The following is a 14660-nucleotide window of genomic DNA, read 5'->3' as shown; positions in this document are numbered from 1 at the left end:
ATAGACCGGTGAGCCTGACGTCAGTGGTAGGGAAGCTGCTGGAGAAGATACTGAGGGATAGGATCTATTCCCATTTGGAAGAAAATGGGCTTATCAGTGATAGGCAACATGGTTTTGTGCAGGGAAGGTCATGTCTTACCAACTTAATAGAATTCTTTGAGGAAGTGACAAAGTTGATTGATGAGGGAAGGGCTGTCGATGTCATATACATGGACTTCAGTAAGGCGTTTGATAAGGTTCCCCATGGCAGGCTAATGGAGAAAGTGAAGGCGCATGGGGTCCAAGGTGTACTAGCTAGATGGATAAAGAACTGGCTGGGCAACAGGAGACAGAGAGTAGCAGTGGAAGGGAGTTTCTCAAAATGGAGACGTGTGACCAGTGGTGTTCCACAGGGATCCGTGCTGGGACCACTGTTGTTTGTGATATACATTAATGATTTGGAGGAAAGTATAGGTGGACTGATTAGCAAGTTTGCAGACAACACTAAGATTAGTGGAGTAGCAGATAGTGAAGGGGACTGTCAGAGAATACAGCAGAATATAGATAGATTGGAGAGTTGGGCAGAGAAATGGCAGATGGAGTTCAATCAGGGCAAATGCGAGGTGATGCATTTTGGAAGATCCAATTCAAGAGTGAACTATACAGTAAATGGAAAAGTCCTGGGGAAAATTGATGTCCAGAGAAATTTGGGTGTTCAGGTCCACTGTTCCCTGAAGGTGGCAACGCAGGTAAATAGAGTGGTCAAGAAGGCATACGGCATGCTTTCCTTCATCGGACGGGGTATTGAGTACAAGAGTTGGCAGGTCATGTTACAGTTGTATAGGACTTTGGATCGGCCACATTTGGAATACTGCGTGCAGTTCTGGTCGCCACATTACCAAAAGGATGTGGATGCTTTGGAGAGGGTGCAGAGGAGGTTCACCAGGATGTTGCCTGGTATGGAGGGCGCTAGCTATGAAGAGAGGTTGAGTAGATTAGGATTATTTTCATTAGAAAGACGGAGGTTGAGGGGGGACCTGATTGAGGTGTACAAAATCATGAGAGGTATAGACAGGGTGGATAGCAAGAGGCTTTTTCCCAGAGTGGGGGATTCAATTACTAGAGGACACGAGTTCAAAGTGAAAGGGGAAAGGTTTAGGGGGGATATGCGTGGAAAGTTCTTTACGCAGAGGGTGGTGGGTGCCTGGAACGCGTTGCCAGCGGAGGTGGTAGTTGCGGGCACGATGGCGTCTTTTAAGATGTATCTAGACAGATACATGAATGGGCAGGAAGCAAAGAGATACAGACCCTTGGAAAATAGGCGACATGTTTAGATAGAGGATCTGGATCGGCGCAGGCTTGGAGGGCCGAAGGGCCTGTTCCTGTGCTGTAATTTTCTTTGTTCTTTTTGTTCTTTGTATCAGGATTTATGGTGGTCAGGAGATTTCAGTTTTGGGATATTGTTTTGGTTCAGTTGGGGTGTAGACTGTGTTGAAAGCAGCTGGGTTGGTAACTTGCTGAAAACCACCCAGCTCCTCTTTCTCTATCACTTTGAAAAAATCCTGTGTGTAAGAGCTAAAACCCCTGATGTCGCATTTCTCCTGAGACTCTCCTGGAAAACCTGCCAGATTACTTTTCATCTCCGCCTGAAAAGAACTGCTCCAGAGAAGATCCCAGTGACCTGTCTACATGCACTCGGACGCCCGACTGTATGTCATTTTTGGGACTCAACACATTTCATCCTTTTTCTTCAAGAATTAGCAAGTATTTGGTCAAAGTATTCTTTTTTGTCTTTTTTTTTTGTTGAAGTCCTCTGTAGAGAGAGAATTTCTTTATTTTTTTTTCTTTAACCTGTGTGTGTGTGTGTGTGGTGTTTTTAAAAAGGGAACTTTAATATTTCAATCTCTGTGTTGATGCCTTGCTTTGTTACTGGTTAAGTCTTGTTTTATAATAAACCGATAATTTTGTTATTTGTTAAAGAAACCTGGTTGGTGCATTTTATTCTGGGATAAAGAGTAGAGTATGTGATTTGACCATATCGGTAACTGGGTAAATATATAAATGTATCTTGTGACCTGTGGAGAAGTGGAATTAGAGAAAGACAGTGCACTCCTCCCACCTTGATCGTAACAGATTCTTAAAATTTATATAACCACCATCTACTGCATTCCCTTCAACCTTGCATTCTCACTTAATGGGAACAGCTTTTCTTTGTTTTTCTTTATTTGTTCATGGGATGTGGGCGTCACTGGCCAGGCCAGCATTAATTGCCTTTGAGAAGGTGGTGGTGAGCTGCCTTCTTGAACCGCTGCAGTCCATGTGCGGTAGGTACACCCACAGTGCTGTTAGGAAGGGTGTTCCAGGATTTTGACCCAGCGACAGTGAAGGAACAGCGATATAGTTCCAAGTCAGGATGGTGTGTGACTTGGAGGGGAACTTGCAGGTGGTGGTGTTCCCATACATTTGCTGCTCTTGTCCTTCTAGTTGGTAGAGGTCACGGGTTTGGAGGGTGCTGTCTAAGGAGCCTTGGTGCATTGCTGTGGTGCATCTTGTAGATGGTACACACTGCTGCCACTGTGCGTCGGTGGTGGAGGGAGTGAATGTTTGTAGATGGGGTGCCAATCAAGCGGGCTGGTTTGTCCTGGATGGTGTCGAGCTTCTTGAGTATTGTTGGAGCTGCACCCATCCAGGCAAGTGGAGAGTATTCCATCACACTCCTGACTTGTGCCTTGTGGATGGTGGACAGGCTTTGGGGAGTCAGGAGGTGAGTTACTCGTGACAGAATTCCCAGCCTCTGACCTGCCCTTGTCGCCACAGTATTTATGTGGCTGGTCCAGTTCAGTTTCTGGTCAATGGTAACCTCCAGGATTTTGATAGTGGGGGATTCAGTGATGGTAATGCCATTGAATATCAAGGGGAGATGGTTAGATTCTCTCTTGTTGGAGATGGTCATTGCCTGGCACTTGTGTGGCACGAATGTTACTTGCCACTTATCAGCCCAAGTCTGGATATTGTCCAAGTCTTGCTGCATTTCTACACGGACTGCTTCAGTATCTGAAGAGTCACGAATGGTGCTGAACATTGTGCAATCATCAGTGAACATCCCCACTTCTGACCTTATGATTGAAGGAAGGTCATTGATGAAGCAGCTGAAGATGTTCGGTCCTAGGACACTACCCTGAGGAACTCCTGCAGTGATGTCCTGGAGCTGAGAGGATTGACCTCCAACAAGCACAACTATCTTCCTTTGTGCTCGGTATGACTCCAACCAGTGGAGAGTTTTCCTTTGATTCAGTTATCTAAACCTGTCATCATCTTGTACATCTCTATCAAATCTCCCCTCAATCTCCTTTGCTCCAAGGAGAACAACCCCAGCTCACTGTCTGCCACACCTCCAAGTTTGGTATCATCGGCAAATTCTCTGTGGTTAGAGAGTCTTAAATTGAAGAAATATTCAGGGAGTATGGAGGTCTAGGGCACTGCAGCTTTCCCAAGCACCTGCTGCACAAACCCTCTGTTGATGTAAAAACATAAAGTGTTGGAAATACTCAATGTAACAGTTCTGATGAAAGGTCAGAGACCTGAAACATTAACTCTGCTTCTCACTCCATAGATGTTGCCAGACCGGCTGAGTATTTCCAGCACTTCCTGGTAATGTGCTGCTCACCCAGAGATATTGAGCAGACACAGGTGTCTCAATAGGGAAGGTCTCTGAGAGTGGGTACTGTCATGGTCATGGTTGTGTGATGGAGAGATCTGACGGGTTGGGCTGTTAAATAATGAATCTTTAATAAATGGCAGGTACTTGCCCCAATGAGCAGGAGTGAATCTCTGGACTAGCACAAGTCCCATTGCTAACCAGGCCTGGAAGCTTGTTTACTCTTTACTAACCATTTCCACATCTTGCCCTGTTTCTGCAGGAGGTGAGGAAGCTGAATGAGACGGTAAAATATAACCATCCTCTGAGAAAATACTTCGACACCATCCTGAGGAAGGTGAGCAGGGTGAGGTGGGCTTGGTTTGGTGAGTGGAGGCCTAGAGGAAGGTGGGGAATGAGAGAAGGGCGAAGATGGTGACTAATGGTGGACAAGAGGGCAGGGATGTGGGTGGAGGATGAAAGGGGTCACGTGGAGGGCAGGGGTTGAGGGGAGTGGAGGCTGGGTGTGGGTGAATGGAGGGCAGGGGTCAGCGAGTTGAACGTAAGCTTGCACAGACCAAGGCAATGGGGGCTGTGTGAGCAGGGTTGGGGATACTGGAAGAGCTTAAGAACATGACATAAGAAATAGGAGTTGGAGGAGGCCACTTGGCCCCTTGAGCCTGCTATGCCATTGAATAAGATCATGGCTGATCTTCTGCCCCAACTCCACTTTCCTGCCTGATCCCCATAATCCCTGATTCCTTGAGAGTCCAAATATCTATCAATCTCTGTCTTCAATAAACTTAACGATGCAGTATCCACAGTTCTCTGGGGTAGAGAATTCCAAAAACTCAACCCTCTGAGTGAAGAAATTTCAGCTCAGTTTGAAATAGCTGACCCTTATCCTGAGCCTGTGTTCTACACTCTCCAGCCAGGGAGGAAACATCCTTTCAGAATCTACCCTGCAAAGTCCTCTCAGAGTCTTATATCTTTCAATAAGATCACCTCTCATTCTTCCAGGGAATATTGGGCCGAGTCTACTCAATCTCTCCCCATGGGACAACCCACTCTTTCCAGGAACCAGGGGGTGAAACTTCATTGCACTCCCCCCTCTAGGGCAAGTATATTTTTTATGGAGACCAAAATTGTGCACAGTACTCCAAAGCCCTGAACAATTGTAGCAAGACTTCCTTATTGCTGGACTCCAATCCTCTTGCAATAAAGGCCAACATACCATTTGCCTTCCTAATTGTTTGCTGTACTTGTATGCTAACTTTGTGTGCCTTGTACAAGGATGCCTTAATCCTTCTGAACATCACTTTCAGTTAATAGTGTTTCACCATTTAAAAAATATTCTGCTTTTCCTTTGAGTGCCCATCCAGTTTCCTTTTGAAATCATTGATCGTCTCCACTTCCAGCACCCTCGTGGGCAGCAAGTTCCAGCTCATTACCACCCGCTGCGTTTAAAAAACAAAAGTTGTTCTTCACGTTCCCCGCACCTTTTTTTATTCTTTCATGGGATGTGGGTGTCGCAGGCCAGGCCAGCATTTGTTACCCATCCCTAATTGCCTTTGAGCTCAGTGGTTGGCTCAGCCATTTCGAGGGCATGTAAGAGTCAACCACATTGCTGTGGATCTGGAGTCACATGTAGGTCAGACCAGGTAAGGACAGCAGATTTCCTTCCCTAAAGGACATTAGTGAACCAGATGGGTTTTTATGACAATCAATAATAGTTTAATTGAATTTATTAATTTTAAATTCCGTCAGTTCGTGCGGGATTTGAACCCTTTTACCCAGGGCAATAGCCTGGGTCTCTCGATCACTAGTTCAGTGACATTAACACAACACCACTGTCTCCCCCTCTCTTGCGCAAATCCTTCAATCTGTGTCCCCTAATCCTTGTGCCATTAGTTAATGGGAAGAGTTTTTCCTTGTTTAACTTGTACACTTCTATTAAATCCCCCCTCAAACTCCTTTATTCCAGGGAGAACAATTCCAACTTTTCCAACCTAACCTTGTAACTAAAACCCTTCATCCCTGGAACCATTCTGGTAAATCTCCTTTGCACCCTCTCATATCTTGAACCAGACACAATTCTCTAGTTGTGGCCTAACCAGAGCTTTATAAAGATTCAGTATAACTTCCCTGCTTTTGTACTCAATGCCTCTATTTATGAAGCCCAAGATCCCATACTAACCACACTGGCCACCTTCAAAGATCGATGTACATGCACCCCCAGGTCTCTCTGATCCTGCACACTCTTTAGAACTGTGTCATTAAGTATATATTGCCTCTCCCTATTCCTTCTGTCAAAATGCATCACCTCACACTTGTCAGTATTAAATTCCATCTGCCACCTCTCTGCCCATTCTGCTAGTCTATCTCTGTCCTATTGCAGTCGGTTCATATCATCCTTACTATTTGCCTCACCTCCAAGTTCGGTGTCGTCAGCAGATTTTGAGATTCGACTCTGTATTCCAAGATCCAAGTTGTTTATATGTAGCAAATAAAAGCAGTGGTCCCAGCACTGACCCTTGGGGAACACGACTGTCTACCATCCTCCAGTCTGGAAAAACAACCATTTACTACGATTCTGTTTTCTGTCCTCAAGCCAATTTATTAATTAAATTGGACACTTACCCACCTATTTCATGAGCCTCAATTTTGTTAACCAGCCTTGTATATAATACCTTATTAAACACTTTTTCATTTAAACAACATCCACCAGATTCCCCTCATCAACCTTCTCTGTTACCTCATCAAAACATTCAATTAGATTCGTCAAGTATGATCTGCCTTTTGCAAATCAGTGCTGGCTATCCTTAATTAACTCCAACCTCCAAGTGCCTGTTGAATTCTTCCCTAATTATGGTTTCTAAAAACTTACCCACCACTGACGTTTAAGTAATTGTCCTGTAGTTGCAAGGACTGTCCTTGCAGCCTTTCTTGAATAAGGGTGTCACATTTGCCACTCTGCAATCCTCTCGCACCTCCCCCCGTATCCAGGGTAGATTATGGCAAGCCATTCCGCTATCTCCACGTCCATTTCCATTAGCAACCAAGAATGCAAGCCATCCTCACCAGGTGACTTATCCACACCAAGCATTGCCAACCTTTTTAGTACCTCCCTGCTCTCAATTTTTACCCTATCCATTGCCTCTACTCTCTCCACTTCTACTGATCTAACTTTTGGGTCTAAAGGGATCAAAGGGTATGGGGCGAAAGCGGGAACAGGTTACTGAGTTGGATGATCAGCCGTGATCATAATAAATGGCGGAGCAGGCTCGAAGGGCCAAATGGCCTATTCCTATTTTTCTATGTTTCTATATTTTGTCAGTTTCCTCTTCCTTAGTAAACACTGATACAAAGTACTGGTTAATTATATTAGTCTTGCCCTGTGCCTCTAAGCATAGATTACCCTCTTGTCCTTAATAGGCCCCACTCCTCTTATTATCTGCTTACTTTTGCATGCTGGCAGAAGATTTTTGGGTTCCCTTTTCTGTTAACTGCCATTTTATTTGCCTGTTGTCTCTTTGCATTCCTCTCAACTTGTTGTATATGGCCTGGTTCTCACTTCAATAATTCACCTGATATGTATCAGACACCCTCTTTTATTTCATCGTCATTTCTATCTCCCTAGTCATCCAAGGAGCCCTGTTTTTGGTTCCCTTACCTTTCACTCTTGTTGGAATCCACCTAGCCTGTACCTGAAGCATCTTTTCTTTAAAAGATAACTCATTATTTCGATACAGCTCTTCCTGTCAGTCTTTGGTTCCATTGTAACCTGGCTAGATCTTTTCTCATCATATTGAAGTTAGCTCTCTTCCAGTCTAGACATTCTACCTTATTTCATTCCTTTTCTGAATTACTGATCTGAACCTTATGATACAATGATCCACTTGGCCCAGCTCATTTCGATAGCACTTTCCAAACCCGCGATCTTTACCACCTCGAAGGACAAGGGCAGCAAATACATGGGAACACCACCACCTGCAAGTTCCCCTCCAAGTCACACACCATCCTGACTTGGAACTATATCGCCGTTCCTTCACTGTCGCTGGGTTAAAATCCTGGAACTCCCTTCCTAACAGCACTGTGGGTAGACCTACCCCAAATGGACTGCAGTGGTTCAAGAAGGCAGCTCACCACCACCTTCTCAAGGGCAATAAATCCTGGCCTAGCCAGCGTCGCCCACATCCCACGAATAAATAAAAAGAAACATTATCCCAATCGATATTTGAGTAATTGAAGTAGCCCAATATTGCCACTCTGCAGTTCTTGTACATCTTTGTGATTTCCCTGCAGATTTGCAGCTCTCTCTCTCTTTCTACCTACTTGGAGGCCTATAGAATACATCCAGTAATGTGATCATACCCTTTTTGCTTCTCAACTCTAACCAAATGGATTCTGTCCATATCCCTTCCAGGACATCCTCTCTTTCCAACATTGCAGTGTCTTCCCTAATCAGTGCTGCCACCCCACCTCCCTTTTCTTCCATCTTTATCTTTTTTGAACACTTTATACCTTGTATATTAAGCACCCAGTCCTCCCCATTTTTAAGCCACGTTTCCATTATTGCCACTACATCATAGAATCATAGAAAGTTTATGGCACAGAAAGAGGCCACTTGGCCCATCGTGTCTGTGCCGGCCGAAAAACAATCCACCTATTCTAATCCCACCTTCCAGCATTTGGTCCGTAGCCCTGGAGCTTACAGCACTTGAGGTGCATATCCAGACTCCTTTTGAATGAGTTGAGGGTTTCTGCCTCAACTACCCTTTCAGGCAGTGAGTTCCAGACCATCACCACCCGCTGGGTGAAAAAGTTTTTCCTCATCTCTTCTCTAATCTTTCTGCCAATCACTTTAAATCTATGCTCCCTCGTCACTGACCTCTCTGCTAAGGTGTATAGACCCTTCACCTCCACTCTATCCAGGTCCCTGAAAATGTTGGACATTTCAATCAGATCTCCCCTCAGCCTTCTCTGTTCCAAGGAGAACAACCCCAGCCTATTCAATCTTTCCTCATTGCTGCATTTTCCAGTCCTGGGAACATCCTCGTAAATCTCCTCTGTACCCTCTCTAGTGCAATTACATCCTTTCTGTAATGAGGTGACCATGATGATCTTTGTATCCTCATTGGCTACAGGTGAGGTCCCAGAGGACTGGAGAATAGCCAATGTTGTTCCTTTGTTTAAGAAGGGTAGCAAGGATAATCCAGGAAATTATAGGCCGGTGAGCCTTACATCAGTGGTAGGGAAATTATTAGAGAGGATTCTTCGGGACAGGATTTACTCCCATTTGGAAACAAATGAACTTATTAGCAAGAGGCAGCATGGTTTTGTGAAGGGGAGGTCGTGTCTCACTAATTTGATTGAGTTTTTTGAGGAAGTGACGAAGATGATTGATGAAGGAAGGGCAGTGGATGTTGCCTTTGACAAGGCCCCTCATGGCAGACTGGTACAAAAGGTGAAGTCACACGGGATCAGAGGTGAGCTGGCAAGATGGATACAGAACTGGCTCGGTCATAGAAGACAGAGGGTATCAGTGGAAGGGTGTTTTTCTGAATGGAGGGATGTGACTAGTGGTGTTCCGCAGGGATCAGTGCTGGGATCTTTGCTCTTTGTAGTATATATAAATGATTTGGAGGAAAATGTAGCTGGTCTGATTAGTAAGTTTGCGGATGACACAAAGGTTGGTGGAGTTGTGGATAGTGATGAGGATTGTCAGAGGATACAGCAGGATATAGATCGGTTGGAGACTTGGGCGGAGAAATGGCAGATGGAGTTTAATCCGGACAAATTTGAGGTAATGCATTTTGGAAGGTATAATACAGGTGGGAAGTATACAGTAAATGGCAGAACCCTTAGGGCGGCACAGTGGCGCAGTGGTTAGCACCGCAGCCTCACAGCTCCAGGGACCTGGGTTCGATTCCGGGTACTGCCTGTGTGGAGTTTGCAAGTTCTCCCTGTGTCTGCGTGGGTTTTCTCCGGGTGCTCCGGTTTCCTCCCACAAGCCAAAAGACTTGCAGGTTGATAGGTAAATTGGCCATTATAAATTGTCACTAGTATAGGTAGGTGGTAGGGAAATATAGGGACAGGTGGGGATGTTTGGTAGGAATATGGGATTAGTGTAGGATTAGTATAAATGGGTGGTTGATGTTCGGCACAGACTCGGTGGGCCGAAGGGCCTGTTTCAGTGCTGTATCTCTAATCTAATCTAATCTAATCTTAGGAGTATTGACAAGCAGAGAGATCTGGGCGTACAGGTCCACAGGTCACTGAAAGTGGCAATGCAGGTGGATAAGGTAGTCAAGAAGGCATACGGCATGCTTGCCTTCATCGGTCGGGGCATAGAGTATAAAAATTGGCAAGTCATGCTGCAGATGTACAGAACTTTAGTTAGGCCACACTTAGAATATTGCGTGCAATTCTGGTCGCCACACTACTAGAAGGACGTGGAGGCTTTGGAGAGGGTACAGAAGAGGTTTACCAGGATGTTGCCTGGTCTGGAGGGCATTAGCTATGAGGTGAGGTTGGATAAACTCGGATTGTTTTCACTGGAACGACGGAGGTGGAGGGTGACATGATAGAGGTTTACAAAGTTATGAGCGGCATGGACAGAGTGGATAGTCGGAACTTTTTCCCAGGGTGGAAGAGTCAGTTACTAGGGGGCATAGGTTTAAGGTGAGAGGGGCAAAGTTTAGAGGGGATGTGCGAGTTCTTTGCACAGAGGGTGGTGAGTGCCTGGAACCTGCTGCCGGGGGAGGTGGTGGAAGCAGGTACGATAATGACGTTTAAGAGGCATCTTGACAAATACATGAATAGGATGGGAATAGAGGGATACGGTCCCCGGAAGTGCCGAAGGTTTTAGTTTAGGCAGGCATCAAGATCGGCGCAGGCTTGGAGGGCCGAATGGCCTGTTCCTGTGCTGTACTGTTCTTTTTTCTTTGTTTGTTCTTTGTTCTTTGACCAGAACTGTACACAGTACTCAAGTTGTGGCCTAACCAATGAGTTATACAGTTCCAGCATAACCGCCCTGCTCTTATATTCTATACCTCGGCTAATAAAGGAAAGGATTCCATATGCCTTCTTAACCACCTTATCGACCTGTCCTGTTACCTTCAGGGATCTGTGGACACTCACTCCAAGATCCCTCACTCCCTCTACGCTTCTCAGTATTTTCCCATTGATCGTGTATTCCTTTACCTTGTTTGACCTCCCCAAATACATCACCTCACACTTCTCTGGGTTGAATTCCATTTGCCATTTTTCTGCCCATCTGACCAGGCTATCAATATCTTCCTGCAGCCTACAGCTATCCTCATCGCTATCTACCACACGTCAATCTTTGTGTCATCTGCAAGCGTCTTGATCGTGCCCCTAAATTTACGTCCAAATCGTTAATATCCACCACAAAAAACAGGGTACCCAGTACTGAGCCCTGTGGAACACCACTGGAAACAGCCCTCCAGTCGCTAAAACACCCATCAACAATTACCCTTTGTTTCCTGCAACTGAGCCAATTTTGTATCCACCTTGCTGCATTTCCCTGGATCCCATAGGATTTTATTTTTTTAACCAGTCTGCCATGTGGGATCTTGTCAAAAGCCTTGCTAAAATCCATGTAGACCATATCCACTGCACTACCCTCATCGATCTTCCTTGTGACTTCAAAAAAATTTGATCAAGTTGGTCAAACAAGACCTTCCCTTAACAAATCCATGCTGACTATCCTTGACTAACCTGTGACTTTCTAAGTGACAGTTTATCCTGTCTCTCAGAATAGATTCCAATAATTTGCCCACTACTGAGGTTAGACTGACTGGTCTGTAATTATTCGGTCTATCCTTCACTCCCTTTTTAAACAGAGGTACAACATTGTCCTTGACAGAGGACAAAGGATCGGCACAACGTCGTGGGCCGAAGGGCCTGTTCTGTGCTGTATTTTCTATGTTCTATATATTAGCAATTCTCCAATCCTCTGGCACCACACCTGTATCCAGTGAGGACTGGAAAATGATGGTCAGACCCTCTGCTATTTCCTCTCTTGTTTCTTTTAACAGCCAGTGATACATTTCATCTGGCCCTGGTAATTTATCCACTTTCAAGGATGCTTATCCGATTAATTCTTCCTCCTTAACTACAATATCTGCATCGTTCCCCTCTTTTGTGAAGACAGACGCAGAGTATTCAATCAGGCGGCACAGTGACGCAGTGGTTAGCACCGCAGCCTCACAGCTCCAGCGACCCGGGTTCAGTTCTGAGTACTGTCTGTGTGGAGTTTGCAAGTTCTCCCTGTGACTGCGTGGGTTTCCGCCGGGTGCTCCGGTTTCCTCCCACAGCCAAAGACTTGCAGGTTGATAGGTAAATTGGCCATTGTAAATTGCCCCTAGTGTAGGTAGGTGGTCGGAGAATTGAGGGAAGGTGGGGATGTGGTAGGGAATATGGGATTAATGTAGGATTAGTATAAATGGGTGGTTGATGGTCGGCACAGACTCGGTGGGCCGAAGGGCCTGTTTCAGTGCATTATCTCTTTATGACTCTGTGACTCTATAACCATACGAATATCTTCTGCTCCTACACACAGGTTACCTTTTTGGTCTTTTATGGGCCCTACTCTCTCCTTAGTTATCTTCTTACTCTTAATGTATTGATAAAGCATCTTCGGGTTCACCTTGATTTTGCTTACCAATGTTCTTTCATGCCCTCTCTTTACTTTCCTTATTTCCTTTTTGATTTCATCCCTCCACTTTCTATACTCCTCTCGGCTATCTGTAGTATTCCTGCACTGCTATTTCAGCTTACAGCTCACCAAACTCATTCAGCTGGAATGGGCGGGCTGTCTTACGAGGAAAGATTGGACAGGTTCGGCTTGTATCCGCTGGAATTTAGAAGAGTAAGAGGCGACTTGATTGAAACATGTAAGATTCTGAGGGGTCTTGACAGGGTGAATGTGGAAAGGATGTTTCCTCTTGTAGGAAATCTAGAACTAGGGGTCACTGTTCACAAATAAGGGGTCACCCGTTTAAGCCAGAGATGAGAATTTTTTTCTTTGAGGGTTGAGAGTCTTTGGAATTCTCTTCCTCAAAAGGCAGTGGAAGCAGAGTCTGTGAATATTTTTAAGGCAGAGGAGATAGATTCTTGATAAGCAAGGGGGTGAAAGGTTATCGGGGGTAGGCGGGAATGTGGAGTTGAGGTTACAATCAGATCAGCCATAATAATGAATGGTGGAGCAGGCTCGAGGGGCCGAGTGGCCTACTCTTCCCAATTCGTATGTTCACCATACTTTGTGTGTTTACACACATGCATTGTAATCCTGTCTCTGCATTCCTCGTAGTCCTTCTCAGTCCACTTCCTTCTATTACGTAACTACTTCGTTCTCTAGTATTGTCTAACATTTTCACATTATGCACCTTGTTCCTCTTTTCTACTTCTGTGTGTTGTTGGCCATCGTCCTGCCAGTTCAGTTTAAATCCTGTTTGCCTCCTGTCTGTTCACCAATCCTCTATAGGTGCTAATACATTTCCCCAACTTCATTAGTCCATATCTTGCACATCAACCTTTTGTGTGGCACCTTATCGAATGCCTTTTTTGAAATCCAAGTATACTACATCTTCTGGTTCACCGGCTCCACTTTATCTACCCTGCTACCCTGATTTGCATTGTTAAGAATTCCTTCATAACAGATTCCAGCATTTTCTCCGATGACTGATGTCAGGCTAACTGGCCTGTATTTTCCTGTTTGCTCTCTCCCTCCTTTCTTGATTGGCAGTGTTACATTTGCTAACTTCCAATCCGCTGGGACCATTCCATTTGGAAAATCATAACAGTGCATCCACTATCTCTGCAGCTCTTTTAGAACCCTAGGACATAGGCCATCAGGTCCTGGGGATATGTTGGCTTTCAGGGGGTGGGGTAGGGACTGCTGGTTTTTGGGAAGGGTTTGTATAGGGGATTTGGGTTTGGGGAGGGGGCTGTAATGGGAGAGCTGCTGATATCCTGCTGTGTTTCAGTGTCCTAGTGAGTATCAGGAGAGAATGGGCCGGAACATGGACGACTATGAGGACTTTGAGGAGAACACTAACACTTACCCAAGTGAGAAGAGTCTGGTGAAGCTGCACAAACAAGTGAGTCCCAGCTGGGCTTACATCGCTGGGATATCTGTGCTGGGTCAGGGTTACTGCTGGTCCCTGTTGGGTTTATCCTGGGATATTGGGGCTGGGTCAGGGTTACTGCTGGTCCCTGTTGGGTTTATCCTGGGATATTGGGGCTGGGTCAGGGTTACTGCTTTTCCCTGTTGGGTTTATCCGCCACTGCTGTTCCAGTATATGATGTTTCCCCTTATTTTGCTTCTGTTTGTAGGCAGGAGGAACAGTAGAAGCACTGTGAGGGACATTGTGAGAGCAAAGCATTTGTATTCATCTCGCACCTCAGAGATAACCCTGACTCGACCTGATCACATCCTTGGGACATTCCAAAGCATTTCACAGTCAGAACTCACAAAGAGCACGGGATGGGAACCTGAAGTGTGCATGGGAGAGCTCCCATCCCTCTGTGACTGAGAGCTCCCATCCCTCTGTGACTGAGAGCTCCCATCCCTCTGTGACTGAGAGCTCCCATCCCTCTGTGACTGAGAGCTCCCATCCCTCTGTGACTGAGAGCTCCCATCCCTCTGTGACTGAGAGCTCCCATCCCTCTGTGACTGAGAGCTCCCATCCCTCTGTGACTGAGAGCTCCCATCCCTCTGTGACTGAGAGCTCCCATCCCTCTGTGACTGAGAGCTCCCATCCCTCTGTGACTGAGAGCTCCCATCCCTCTGTGACTGAGAGCTCCCATCCCTCTGTGACTGAGAGCTCCCATCCCTCTGTGACTGAGAGCTCCCATCCCTCTGTGACTGAGAGCTCCCATCCCTCTGTGACTGAGAGCTCCCATCCCTCTGTGACTGAGAGCTCCCATCCCTCTGTGACTGAGAGCTCCCATCCCTCTGTGACTGAGAGCTCCCATCCCTCTGTGACTGAGAGCTCCCATCCCTCTGTGACTGAGA

General features: G+C 45.8%; 1 protein-coding gene across 1 annotated transcript in view; it reads left to right on the top strand.

Moving 5' to 3' along the window:
* The window catches only part of lmbrd2b (LMBR1 domain containing 2b), a 202035-nt gene that overhangs the window by 125608 nt on the left and 61767 nt on the right, over positions 1 to 14660 (top strand). Inside the window, exons 7-8 of the mRNA XM_068028755.1 lie at positions 3900 to 3974; positions 13630 to 13743. Coding sequence (XP_067884856.1) covers positions 3900 to 3974; positions 13630 to 13743 — 189 coding nt within the window. The remainder of the gene's footprint in view (positions 1 to 3899; positions 3975 to 13629; positions 13744 to 14660) is intronic.

This window comes from Heterodontus francisci, chromosome 4 (genome assembly GCF_036365525.1).
Source record: "Heterodontus francisci isolate sHetFra1 chromosome 4, sHetFra1.hap1, whole genome shotgun sequence".
NCBI classification, from domain to species: Eukaryota; Metazoa; Chordata; class Chondrichthyes; order Heterodontiformes; family Heterodontidae; genus Heterodontus; species Heterodontus francisci.
This window is presented reverse-complemented; position numbering and strand designations above follow the sequence as displayed.